Source organism: Lynx rufus, unplaced genomic scaffold, assembly GCF_022079265.1.
Source record: "Lynx rufus isolate CCGP_SWC_20201006 ecotype Redwood Valley unplaced genomic scaffold, mLynRuf1.p SCAF_9, whole genome shotgun sequence".
NCBI classification, from domain to species: Eukaryota; Metazoa; Chordata; class Mammalia; order Carnivora; family Felidae; genus Lynx; species Lynx rufus.
The window spans coordinates 101,651,884-101,666,492 of record NW_025814897.1 but is presented as its reverse complement, the minus strand read 5'-3'; the positions used below and the strand labels follow the sequence as shown (position 1 = coordinate 101,666,492).

Genomic DNA, 14,609 nt, shown 5'->3' with positions numbered 1-14,609 from the left:
CTGACTTCTTGGAAAATGTCATCAATCTACTTTATTTCCAGGCATTGCCTTACCTCACAACCCATGCCCCTGCTTCCTCAGGACATTGTTAGCAGATTTTGCATGCAAAGGCAGAGATAGGGCACAGAATGACTATTAATGTGTATTTATTTATTTATTAATTATTATTATTATTATTATTATTATTATTTTTCTTTATTGGCCATGGTGCCCTTGAGGCTTGGTGTCACTTAAGGCCAATGATTTTTTGGGAGGGCCTGGATGGCTCAGTTGGTTAAGTGTCCGACTTCAGCTCAGGTCATGATCTCATGGTTTGTGAGTTTGAGCCCCACATGGGGCTCTGTGCTGACAGCTCAGAGCCTGGATGCTGCTTCAGATTTTGTGTTTCCCCCCTCTCTCTTTCTGCCCCTCCCCAGCTCGCACTCTGTCTTTCTGTCTCTCTCAAAAATAAATAAACCTTAAAAATTAAAAAAAAAAACAACAAAAAAATGACAGTGACTTTTTCTTTTTTTCTTTTTTTTTTTTTTTTGGTGGTGTACTAACATTTTATCCCCAAACACTAAACAATAATCCTCAAAGAAATGCTACCTGTTGTTATGATTTTGTAACACTGATGAGTAATTCTACACAAGTTTTTGCTAAGATAATATGATATGCAGAACCTTAATTTTATTAATTTTATATCATACCAAGATAAATACCAACATTTTGTTTCATGTACATGCACCAAATGAGAGGGATAAAAAAATGGAATCACCTTTCATACATTTTCTTTTGCTTTGCCACATGTCCTATTTCCACGTATATCTAAGCATTTTTTGTTTAGTTTTTATTTTATCCTAAAGGTTTTTTTCCTGTGATATAAATTTACATAAGTGCAAGATACAAATGGATTCAAAAATTTTCAGAAGTGGAAAGACAAAAAACTGCAAAAAGTAAAAATAAAACTTTAATTGTTGAACAAAGCATACATATAGCAACGAAGAGGACCCGACTCTTTACCATATTCTAAGAAATGGTTCTCACACATCTTCTCCAGCTCCCAGAATTTCTCTTCTTTGATTAGAAATTACAAAAACCCAGTAGTCAACTTATGTTACACTGTAAAATGTGTTTATATTTAAATCACTGTTTACTACTTAAATACGTGTACTTTTTTGTGGTAACTAACACATCTTTGTATTAGGGAAAGCTCAGTATTTGAGGTTGGGAATAGAAAAGCTTAAGATTGGGGCGCCTGGGTGGCGCAGTCGGTTAAGCGTCCGACTTCAGCCAGGTCACGATCTCGCGGTCCGGGAGTTCGAGCCCCGCGTCGGGCTCTGGGCTGATGGCTCAGAGCCTGGAGCCTGTTTCCCATTCTGTGTCTCCCTCTCTCTCTGCCCCTCCCCCGTTCATGCTCTGTCTCTCTCTGTCCCAAAAATAAATAAACGTTGAAAAAAAAAATTAAAAAAAATAAAAATAAAAATAAAAAAAAAAAAAAAAAGAAAAGCTTAAGATTGTCCCATGGAAAGCCATGGGATTTTTAACTATTTATTGCCTCTGCACTTAGCAGAGATTAGCTTTTCAGGAGCAAATAAAAACCCTTAAAAGAAGACACCTGTAATTTTAAATTTACATGAATTTGAAAGACTGACATGCCTTATTTAGGAAACTCTTCAATGCATCCTTCACATCCTTGTTCCTTAGGCTGTAAATGAGGGGATTCAGCATGGGTATCACCAGGGTGTAGAAGACAGAGGCCATTTTATCAGTATCCAATGAGTGGTTGCCCCTTGGTTGCAAATACATGAAGAGAAGGGTCCCGTAGAACACGGTGACAGCCATCATGTGGGAGGCACAGGTGGAAAAGGCTTTTTGTCGACCCTCTGAGGAACGTATCCTCAAAATGGCAAAGATGATGTTGAAGTAGGATATTAGAACAATAATCATAGAGAAAAGCAAATTGATCCCTGCAGAGGTAAACACTACTGTTTCTGGAATATGGGTATTGGAACAGGACAATGCCAACAAGGGGACATTATCACAGTAAAAATGGTTGATTATGTTAGAAGAGCAGTATGACACAGAGAACACACAGGAGGTGACGGTCAGTGCTGTGGTCAGACTGTAGAGGTATGTGAGGGATACCAGCAGCAGACAGATCTGTGGAGATACCACAACCATGTAGAGCAGGGGATTGCAAATAGCCACGTAGCGGTCGTAGGCCATTACAGCTAGCATGAAAATCTCAGCCACAATAAAGACTAAGAACCCACCCAGTTGGGCTGCACATCCATAGTAGGATATGGTCTTCTTTGAAGCCAAGAAGTTAACCAGCATTTTCGGGGCAATGACAGTAGAATCGCCAAGATTGATGATAGCCAAGTGCCTGAGGAAGAAGTACATGGGGGTTTGAAGCTGAGAGTCAACACTGGTGAGGGTGATGATGCCCAGGTTCCCTGCCACGGTCAACCCATAGATCACCAGGAAAACAAAGAAGAGTGGAATTTGGAGCTCTGGGCGGTCTGAGACTCCCGTGAGAATGAACTCAGTCACCAAGGTGAGATTCTCTGGGGCCATGTATCCAGTGGCTTTCATCTTCTAAAGGAGAAAATGGAAGGAGATTAGTAGATGGTAAAATCAGGTTTTCTGGTAGATGCTAGATTGTAAACTGTTTCATTTAAGTTGAATTTCTTTTTTGTTTACAGTGAAAGGTGTCAGAGTTTAATTTTATTTCTCCTAATGTTTTAACAAAATTCAGATATTTAAACTCTCTAAAGACCAATTTCAAGTTGTTAGAACTGTTGTACCAAGCTATTAATTTTTCAGTTCTGTGTTGTATATAATTTATATTAGATGAATATACATTAATCTACTATATTACATGTCTTAATATTCATAGGCATATTTAAAAATATTAATTATAACATTGCATAAATATATATTTACATATACACGCATATGCCTCTGTATACGTGTATGTTTCCAACGATAGAAGATAACTACCTATAAGAAGTTGATGACCCAGAGTGATTTTCAGTTATTTTTTCCTTACCTGCCACTGTCTTTCTCTTCAGCTCATAATGTGTCATCATCTTTGGGATTTCAATATTTCTGCAGGAAATATTTTGACTGCGTTGGTTTTTCCTTATCAGTTTCTATCTTACCACACTGCTTCAGTTATCCACCAACAGACTACACCTCAGTAGTGTTCTTTCTTCGTGTCATTCAGAAACTGAATTTTTTAAGTTTAATCACATTTCCTTTCTTCTGCCAAATAAACTAGTCCTTTGTATCACCCCGACCTCTACCTGTGATGACACTTCTGTATTATTGTCTTCTGGAAGCCCTTTCTTGTTCTCTAGCTCATACCTCTTTCCTTCACATCGTTCAAAGCCTGTTTTGATGTTTGGAAAAAGTATCATTTGTAGGCTTGGTTTGCTCAAGTTTGATAACTTTGTTTTACTTGTACAGAGAAATGATTGGAGAAGCATGCTAACATTATTCAGTATGTAGTGTAGTATGGGCCCAGAGCTATGCTAGCCATTTCAAAATAATGCTCTCGTTATTCGGCAGGACTGTCCTAGGAGGTGGATGAAATTATTTCCATGTCCGATGAGACGGTTGAGGCTCAATGAGCTTAAGTCACGCAGAGAGACTGTGTTGAGTACTGATTAACGCTTGGTTTTGTGGTTTTGTTTTACGTGTTTGGTTGATTGGATGTTAGTCCACCAATTTCTAGCTGTGTGGTTTTTGCCAAGTATTCATACCTGCGTTGTGTGAATGCCATGAGGTAATACACATATGCAAGTTAGTACAGAGCCTGATAACAATGAAGGCAAAAAAAAAAAAATAGTACCAGCAGTTATTGTTATTAGCGTATTTTGAATGATTTTCTAATGTGATTTCCTGCTTGTGTCCCTGTAATCCATTCCACCTCACTGAGGAGTTTTTTAGTTAAAATAGGAATAGCAACGGATGCCTCAGTGGCTCAGTCGGTTAAGCGTCCAACTCTTGGTTTTGGCTCAGGTCAAGATCTCATGTTTAGTGAGTTCGAGACCCGCTTGGGCTTGGTGCTGACAGCAGGGAGACTGCTTGGGATTCTGTCTCCCTCGCTTTCTGCCCCTCCCCCGCTGACTCTCCATTTCTCTCTCCAAATAAATAAAAATAAACTTAAAAGAAATAGGAATAGAAGTGGATTATAATTTTGCATATCCAAGCAACTGGGGCACGTGATATCTAGCCACACATTTAACAAACAAATCAGTTGTGTTGTTTCACTACTTGTGTTCTCTCACAACTTGCTTGTCTATTAAAAGTGTGGTGTGTGTTTGTTTAGTCAAAGATACTTTAGGGACACCAGGCTTGCTCAGTCAGTAGAGCATGGGACCCTTGATGTCAGGGTTGTGAATTCTACGTCATGCTGGGTATAGAGATTACATAAAAATAAGATCTTTACAAAAAAAAGATACTTCATTCCATAAATCAAATATATGTGTGATGAGCTTATACAACTGTGTTGCACTAAACATCCCATGTCTCTTGTCCTACCACTGCGTCTGAAAAGAAATGCACAGGTAAGTTTATGATGAAAGTCACTGTGGCAACACTTTAGGCAAAGCGTTTCCTGAACAAAAACAACTCAGTGCATGTTTCACTCTGGGTTATCATATATTCAATAAGTGTATCCTTAATTTAACAACAACAAAAAAAGGCACCAACAACAGTAATTGTGGACTGGTTACAATGAATTCATGCGATTATCTTTTGAAAATAACATATTTGCATATACTCTTAGCTCTTTTGAATTCATTTTTAATGAAGTATTACTAATGGCAAGTTGTTTTTTTATTTCGGTAAGTATATCTCAAAATAAAAGATATTTTGACTTGTACATGCCGTGTTTCTCAAGTGTGTTTCTGAAAAGAAATATTTTATAGCTCTACCAAAATATTGAATTCTCAGTAAAAAAAACAAACAAAAACCCTTTGAAAATATACTTAATGTTAATCATTTGATGGTACAATGTGGCTGAGAAATAACATTGGATATTAGTTTTTAAATAGCTTCCAAAATGATTTCAAGAGCACAGTCCATTCTTCCCCAATTTGTCTGAAAGTGACTTATACATGGGCTGTGTTAAGGGCAAAGTGCATCTTCTGCTGAATTCTCAGCGTCCACCAGCAACGTATAGACTATTGGGTCCACGTCTTTCCATCATAAGGTCTATCACGCTGGTCAACGTGGAAAACAGGGAGAGGAAAAACTAGGTTTTTTGCTTGTTTGTTTGTTTTTGTTTTGTTTTATGTTAGGCAATCTAGTAGGTCTTTCTTGGAGAAGAAATCTTATATTTTAAATACACTTAGGAAGCTTCCTATCTGGTGTAAATGCCTTCTAAAACATCTCTTCTGCTGGCTCTGAGGCAGAAAGAATTCCTCCTCATCCTAAGTTGAAATGGACTCCTTGCAATGTCTATTGGTTATTCTGTAGAAGTGTTCACACTTTTGAATTTATCAGTGGGGGGCCTGGACACCTTTGTTTGAGTCGTTTCCCTGTTCCTTCCACCTGGCCATCAGGGGGCAGAGATTTGAGTCCTCAGGAGAAGAGAACAGAGCAGATATTTCAGTCCTGAGTCTGATTTGAATTGGTAAACTTCCCCGAGTACTTCGGTCGTCACACCCAGAATGAGCGCTTCGTAAATCATTGGGTTGAACCTACCTGTGCACAGAGGTCTGCTGAGACCCACTTCTAAGGTTCCGCAGGAGGTCTTTTGAAGAGTGTTACAAGTGTCTGAAGTCCCTGTAGACCCACACACTGAACTAAGCTGGTTTATGGCTCCAGTTCCCACATGTGCACCCAGGAATTCCCAGGTAAAGTTCTGATTCCCCGGGGATGGGAAGACCAGTTACTTAAGTCTCCACACAACAACTGCACCCCAGAGTGAAGATGTGGGGTTAACCTAGGGACACAGGCGGGCGATCATACTGAGTAACCATCACGTGCATTGAGTTCACCCTTTGTGTGTGTGTTTGTTTTGATTCGTCCCTTGTATTGGTTGGGCAGTGTGGCTGCTGGTCCTGGGGTGAAGCAAATCCAACAGTTGGAAAGCCCAGGATTCTGGCCCCAATGCTCCATTTTACTCTGAACACTGGGGACAAAACTGAATGCAAAGCTTCCATTCGGGGGTGAGGAACAAGCCTGATATATTTGCCATAAAAATCAGATGATATACAGCATGAGTTTGAAATGCGCATCACTCTAAGAAGACTAAATATGAATTGTTCTATTCAAATTCAGAAAGCACCCATCATATACCTGATCCTGTTGCCGGTGTTTTATTAAAATTATTCGATGGAAATTGCATTGAAAACCTTGTGATCTCTTATCAAGCATTTAAAATGTTACAAGTAAATATTGATAACATTTTTACTTTCCTGTTTGGGGCTTTCTAGTCTGTATGCTTTATAAATGAAAATAGTACATCTAAATGCCTTTGTATTAATAGCTTCTAAAATAGTGCCCAGGAAAGAGTAGGTGTTCAAAAGATTTTTACTGACTACTGACTGATAAATGATAAAAAGTGAATGAGTGAATATAATAACCATCTTAGAATTCTGAAATAAAATAGGAAGGCTTTTTAAGTGCTTATACTCTATCTTTAATATGTTTTTCACTTTGGTGAAGAAACAGTGACAACTTGCATATCATTCTCTAAAATATTCACTACTTCTGTCAGGATACACTGTTTCTTCTTCATCTTGGCCCATTCTAGGCTCCATAACCACTGAAGTAACAGACAACTTGCAGACCATAAAGAGGAAATAAAGATTTTTACAAATCTCAAGTTACTCATGACAATGAATTTAAACCCTTGAGGTTCTTTCCAGAGTCCAAGTACCCACAAGAGGGTTGTGTTGTTGCTTCCTCTCCGATGACATTTGCCGATTGTCTGTCATGTGACCACAGAGAGTCGGTACCCCGCTCAATTAACCGTACTTTCACTCCCTCATCAGCTCTGCCAACACCCCCCCCATCTAATTAGCATTCCCACAACGTTGTAAAATTAAAAAAAAAAGTTACTTTTGCATTTTTCATTGTTATTGATGCTTTGTTTTACACTTTGATCTCTTATTTAAAATGTTTGTTGCATAGGAGGTGTTGTCCCTTTCCTAAGTTGTGAGTACCATATATAAACTTACTTTGGTCAAGCAAATAAAGTTCTAGGATAAGACAGGACCATTGTGAATCACAAAATTTCACCTTTCAACATATTTATAAGAAACATTGCACACATCTACATATACATACACATACCTATATGTTCAGGAAATTATAGTACAGGCACCATACTTCTATCCCTCACCTTAAAGAATAGTTTTCTCATACACGATTCATTATTTATTTTATTAAGTTTATTTATTTTGAGAGAGAGAGCATAAGCAGGAGAGGGGCAGAGAAAGAGGGAGAGAATCCCAGGCAGACTCCTACAGTCAGCGCAGAGCCTGGCACCGGGCTTAATCCCACAAACCAGGAAATCGTGACCTGAGCCAAAATCAAAAGTCAGAGACGCTTAACCCTGATCCACGCATGCGTTTCTATGATTCATTATTTTAAGGTAATGCTTTAATTACATATAAGCTGAATATGCACTAATCCATTATCCCCATTCACATTCCCTCCGCCCCATCTACAGACAAAGTTAGTAACTATACACAACCTTTTTCTCTTTTTTCCAAATCTTTTTATTTATATTTTATTGTGATCAGAAAACTTAAAACTTCATAGGAGCTCTACACTCTTGACCAATATTTAAGTGCAGAACACAGTCATGGTGATCATAGGTGCAATGTTTTATAACAAATCTCTAGAACTTAATCATCTTGCATAACTGAAACTTGATACCTGTTGCTTATCAACTATTTCTCCCTTCCTCCAGTCCCTGACGGCCACCATTCCACTCTCTGATTCTATGTATTTAATTATTTCTATACTTCACATAGATGGCCTCATGCAGTACTGTGACTAGCTTATTTCACTTAGTATAATGTCTTCAAGATTCATCTATATTGTCTTTTTCAAAATAAAGAATGTATTTTCTGTTATAGTTTTGAATACATAAAGTATACATAGTATCGCCAGCTATGTGGTTTTACAATTTACGGAAGTGAATTCAAGATGTTTCCCTCGTGATTGGTACATACACGTGTAATTTAATTTGTATGTATTATTGATAATAAATTTTGTCTATTACATGAAATAAAATAATACCTTTTCAATTTCTTTATGACATCTTTTATACCATTTTAAATTTGGTGCAGTCACATTAGCTGTGTTTGCAAATTACCTAACTTGAATAAAATTAATTAATTCTGGGGAGTAATTTTAAAATGCTCTGAAAATATTAACAATGTAACTATGTGTTTTCCTAAATTAAAACATATTTGCTGTTCATAATAAATATTAAATAGGAATACAGTTGACTTTACATAGTCACAGTCATTTTATTTACTTTTATCACAAAAATGCCTTTTCTTATAAAATTGAATCTTCTTTGATACCCCTTCATTTTTCTATTAATCTTGGCCCTGATCATATCACGTTATCTGCTTTGCCACAGGTAAATCTTATCTGCACTTGGTCATTCATACGTAGCTTGTTATTGGTTAACTATATACTTATGTACTTATTAACAAAACACTAGAATTTTGAAGGTATTTAATTTATATTGTATACTGAATGTCTTTTTCTGCAAGTGCACTTAGAAGTATGACTTATACATAGAGGTCAATCTCTAAATATACGTTGACTCATTTATCCTTGCTTTTCCCTCTGAAGGAACACATAACAATGTTTAATGTTTATAATCTTATTCATAGGAACCACACAGTGCAATAAATTAAGGGAAGGTATGCATAGTTTTTTTCCACATCCTTTGTCCTGCATAGTTTACATCTTTGTTCCTCAAGCTATAGATCAAGGGATTCAGCATGGGGATAACGAAGGTGTAAAATATAGGCGCCACTTTATCAGTGTCAAAGGAATGACTGGGCTTAGGTTCCACATACATAAATATTAAAGTCCCATAAGACTCCGTGCCCACTGTCAGGTGGGACCCACCGGTGCAAAAAGTCTTGTGCCTGCCCTCAGCTGAGTCCGTCCTGACCATGTGTAGCAGACTCAACAGGTAAGATGCGAGAACTATCAAAAGGACTAAAATCAAATTAAAAATGGAGAAAATCAAGGTGCCGGGGTGGCTCAGTCGCTTAGGCATCAACTCTTGATTTCACGGTCCAAGGTATCTCGCCGTCATGATCTCACAGTTCATGGGATCAAGCCCTGCATCAGGTTGTTCACACAGAGCCTGCTTGGGATTCTCTCTCTCCGTCTCTCCGCCCCTCCCTTGCTTGCTCTTTCTCTGAAAATAATTAAGTAGACATTTAAAAAAATAAAAATAAATAAGAACTGACAAAATCAAAATCATCAACTCAATCATGCCTATTTGAGCGAGGAAAGATAACAAGAAAGGACTGTCACAGTAGAAATGATTGATGATACTATAGTCGCAAAAGGATAAACTAAAAATGTTTATAGTAAATAGAAGAGAAACAAATGTGCTGTAGAGATAGGGGATGGCCACCAGGACCTGACACACCCTTTGTGACATGAGGACTGGATAGGGCAGAGGGTTACAGATGGCCACATGGCCATGTAGCTACCATAGGGCGTAGCCAATAGAATGAAAAGTTCACTAACAATGAGGATAATGTAGAAAGCTACCGGTGTGGTGCACAAATAATCAGAGATTGTGTTTGCTTCCATGATAAAACTTACTAACACTTTTGGTCCTAAAATTGTTGAATAACTCAGATCAATGAGAGCCAAGTGTTTGAGGAAGAAGTACATGAGTGTTTACAGCCTAGAGTCCATCTTTGTGAGGATGATCATACCCAATTGCCCATCACTGAGACTGGGTAGATGAGGAAGAGCCCAAACAATGGAGGCTGCAGCTCAGGATGGTTTGTGATTCCCATGAGAATGAATTTGTTCAGCACTGTTTGTGTTTTTTTAAATGTTTTTATTACTTATTAATTTTGAGAGACAGAGAGAAACAAAATTTGAGTGGGGGAGATGCAGAGAGAGAAGGAGACACAGAATCCTAAGCAGGCTCCAGGCTCTGAGCTGTCAGCACAGAGCCCGACCTGGGGCTCGAACTCGCAGATGGGGAGATCGTGACCTGAGCCAAAATCGAGAGTCAGACGCTTAACCGACTGAGCCACCCGGGCACCCCAATGTTTTTTTAATCTAGGTTTATTGGAAAACCTATTCCGAATAGATAATCTGCATAATAAACAGCTTCCTTGTTATATCATCCGTGTGTTAGTGTTGTAGCATAGAAAAACTAATATAAATAAGATAAATCCAAATTTCAAATTCAGGATATCTTAAAATAAACCCCCAACCCACAACAAAACATATATAATAATTTATATTGTTATAAAGACACAGAGAGAGAGAGAGAGAGAGAGAGAGGAAGAAAGTAAGGAAGAATGGAAGATTGGGCCAGAGATAGAGATAGATCAGTATTTCAGCAGTATTACACTGGGATATTTGTCTTCCAAAGAACAGTTGACACTGTTTTGAAGTGTTTTGGTTGTCATAACTTGAGGAGGAATGCTACTGGCATATTATGGGCAGCGTGCAGTGATGCTGCTAATAATCCTACTATATTAGGGCTGTCTCCTACCTGACAAAGAATTAAACAACTCAAAATGCCAATGGGGCCAAGGCTGAAAAACTGCATAGACAGATAGATAGATGGATAGATGATAGGTAGATAGATGATTAAGTGGATAGAAAGATAGATAGATAGATAGATAAAGGCATCAAACATTTTAAAAAATGGTAAAAACCATAGGTGTATAGGTGGTTATCAAATTTTTCTGTTTGTTGTTTATACAATGATGATTACATAATTACATTTACCAAATTACATTCACATGATATAATATATTAGTTATGTACAAAAAATTTAAAACCTCAGTGCCAATGATCCATGGAAACATCTAAAACCACTGTTGTAAAGCATAGTTCTGTTAGACCCGTTACGCCTACATGTGGTACAGGATGAAACAATTAATACACTTGACTGACGTATGACAGAAGTATGTAAGTAGGAAACTTTAACAAATCATAGTAGAGATTATTTGACTTTATTTAGAGAATTATCCCAAGAAATATACATAAGTAGATGGGGTCTCTGCTATACTTAAAATGGTGGTCTATGCAAAGGAATACTTTGAGCAAATGATATAAATTATCTTATTCCCTGTTTCCATATCAGCAAAATCATTTTTTTTTTTTTGCAAGACTGCTGGGAAAGACAAATGAAATGAGAATTGGTTCAATGTGTTTATGGTACCTGGAAATGCTTTCAAATATCATATACATAGTGGGGTTTTTCGCGTGTTTTTTTTTTCAGAGGCGATAGTATGTTGTCTGAAACAGATTATCTCTAAACATGCACATATAAATTATTTTTGTGCAGCTTAACTTCTGTTCAGGGTTATGATGATGAATAGTTTGTTATCAAGTCAAGTAGTATGTTATCCAGCTAATTGTCCCCAGTCCCCTCACCCTGTCACATCCCAACTCCATGACTAAGATTGGACCATCACTGTGCTGTTCTTTTGGATAAGTTGTTTCTACTTTACATACAATATGTAATAAAAATTTACCTAAAACCAAAACATTTCCTCCCCCCCACGTGCGTTTTCATTACAACTGACATACACCAAGTTGTTTGTAACACATCAGACATATATTGATTGTAGGAATCTAGGAAAAATATGAGGAGATTGAGCAAACTGGGAGAAAGCGAGGTTACTGGAATTGGTTTTATATAATAAAATTTTATAAAAATTCCCTTTGGATAAAGGGATAATTTTTTTTAAAGAAAAAAATGTGTCTTATGCTTACTATATTATTCAACAGACTACTGTCAAGGTAAATGATGCAGACAAGCTTATAGATAGATAGATGTATATATAGATACAGGTTTATAGATTCTGGAATGATATTTTAAGTTTTTCTTCACATTAAGGCCACAAAGAACTACATACTATGAGACTAGCCTATAACATGCACAAGCATAAGTATAATGAAATAAAAATATATATAAATATCCCTAATAAACTACTAATTAAAAACATCAGAATAAACTGAGGATGGCAGGCTAAAGTAAAAGAATAAATGGTTTAAAAAATTGTATCGTTGCAGAATTCTACAGAAGAAGGAAGAAATCAGGAAGGGAAAGAAGGAGGAGGAAAATAAGGTATTTTGGAATTATATTGAAACTATAGATCAATCTAAAGATATTGGATGTTGTTACAATAGTAAATCTTCTATTCCATGGACATATTTGGTTTAAATTTTCATTGATTATGCCTTGTTAAATTTTTATACATATCATATATTTGTATGAGATTTTAATAAATTAGGGATTTATTTTATTTGTTTTATAAACGTTATCACTCCTTCAATTTTATTTTCTAATTGTTATGGGTGGGATGTAGAAATAAAGTTGATTTTTCTAAATTTGTTTTGTATCCAGCAAATTTACTAAATTCACTTATTATTTTTAATAAATTATTTATAGATTTTTTTTCCATGTAGTTAATCATAACATTTACCCAAAAATTTTTTTTAATGACAGTATATGGTTTCCTATCTTTATACTTTTTATTTCCTATTATGGTGAACCAGCTACAATGTCCAATACATATTGAATATACATGATGAGTCCGGGTCTCTTAGTCTTAGGGTCAATTTCAGAAGGTAAGTGTTCAATGTTTCCGTTTTACAAGTTTTCTGTATGTTTTTAAATGCAATAATATGTGTCCATGATTATAATACTATAGAAGTATTTTCGCTAACTTCAATACCTCTGTGTTCAATCTATTTATTCCCCCGTATGTAAGATTTTTATAGCTATCATTTATAACACTGATTTCTTCTGTTCTACTCAGCTTGTCGGTTTATTACAAGTTGCTGTTGAATTTTATCAGAAACCTATTTGTTTTAACTTATAAGAATGTTGATGTATGGATTTAAGTAATGGGTTCACGTGTGAAATCAGCCTTGCATTCTTGCCTACATGCAGTACTCCTCAACTGTATCAAACATTCTAAACCAAAATGGGTCACTTATATAAAGTGCCAAATGAGTACAGTTCAATCTCATTTATATTTGCATATGCCAGTGTGATTTTGGGAGAGCCTAGTGTCTTTCACCTGATATTATGTCCATTCATTGTTCACCTCCCTGGCTTTCTTTGCTTATTCCAACTCATGGAGATATTTTCCTTTTGTTCAAGAAACGTTGTGGTTTTGGGGCACCTGGGTGGCTCAGTCTGTTAAACAGCTGACTCCTTATTTCAGCTCAGGTCATAATCTCATGGTTCTGCTGGTGAGAAGAAGCCCTGTGCCCACCTCTGCACTAACAGCAGGGAGCCTGCTTGGGATCCTCTCTCTCTGCCCCTCTCCAACTCGTGCACGTGGGTTCACTATCTCTTTCTTTAAAAAAAAATAAATAAACATTAAAAAATAGTCTAGTTTTGTTAAAGGAATTTATACCCATCATTAAATTCTTCTTCTTGGGTATTACCCTGGTTATTAAAGCTTTTGCATTTCCATATACATTTTGATATTAACTTAAATATTTAAATACCGACTGGGATTGGATTGTTACTGTGTTACATCTATAGGATAATTTAGGGAGAACTGATCTCATCACAGCATTTACTTCTTCCAACCAAAGGACATGACATACTCCGACATCTATGTTTTCTTTAATAACTCAGTAATGTCTTTGTAGTTTCTGACAACAAATGATGCAAATCGCTTATAGATTTTTCCTTGGATACAGATTTTCTTTTCAGGTGTAATTAATAGTATAAAATTTCATTTTTACAAGTCTTTTGCTAGTTTCTAGCAAAAAAATTGATCTCTTATATGGAGACCTTATATATACCAACCTTGCAAAATTTAGTTGTTATTTTTAATGTTTCACCTTGAAGTTCTTTTGAATTCGTATTGTACACAATTACGCAAGTTAAAAATAACAGTGCTTTTATTTATACTTTGTTAAGCATGCACATGTTCACAAATCATAATTTAACAGGAATCTGCCCATCCCTTCAAGCAATAGTACAGGTTACAGAATGTTAATTTATAGTATACGTTGGATAATACATCATTTATTGTTAGCATATCTTACTGTGAATTTTAAATAAAACACAGGCATACTTCTTTTATTCTGCTTCACTTGATTATACATAGCATGATATATTTGTTATGTGTGTGTATGTATGGGTCTGTGTATGTTTTAAACAAATTGGAAGCTCAATTCTTCAGTGGAAGAAGTAATTTCAGATGTGGTAGAAACAGCAAGAGAAATAGAATCAGAAGTGGAGCCTAAAGATGTGAATGAATGGCTTAAATATCATGATAAAACTTTAATGGATGAAGAATTGCTTCTTATGCATGAACCAAGAAAGTGATTTCTTCACATGGAATCTACTCCTGGTGAAGATGTTGTGAGGTTGTTGAACTGGCAACAGTGGATTTAGAATA

General features: G+C 36.3%; 1 protein-coding gene and 1 pseudogene across 2 annotated transcripts; both read right to left on the bottom strand.

Moving 5' to 3' along the window:
* Positions 1-1,611: 1,611 nt before the first annotated feature.
* LOC124505457 (olfactory receptor 8J2-like) lies at positions 1,612-5,197 on the bottom strand. 2 transcript variants are annotated; one of them, XM_047071411.1, is made up of 2 exons: positions 5,188-5,197; positions 1,612-2,549 (listed from the first exon to the last, which is right to left on the bottom strand). In XM_047071411.1, exons 1-2 carry the CDS (start codon positions 5,195-5,197, stop codon positions 1,612-1,614), a joined length of 948 nt encoding a protein of 315 aa, XP_046927367.1. The 2 variants fall into 2 exon arrangements, with proteins under 2 accessions (XP_046927367.1, XP_046927366.1); XM_047071410.1 differs by lacking the exon at positions 5,188-5,197 and having other exon boundaries at positions 1,612-2,559.
* A 3,678-nt stretch (positions 5,198-8,875) lies between these two features.
* LOC124506057 (olfactory receptor 8K3-like) lies at positions 8,876-13,814 on the bottom strand (annotated as a pseudogene).
* Between the last annotated feature and the right edge of the window lie 795 nt (positions 13,815-14,609).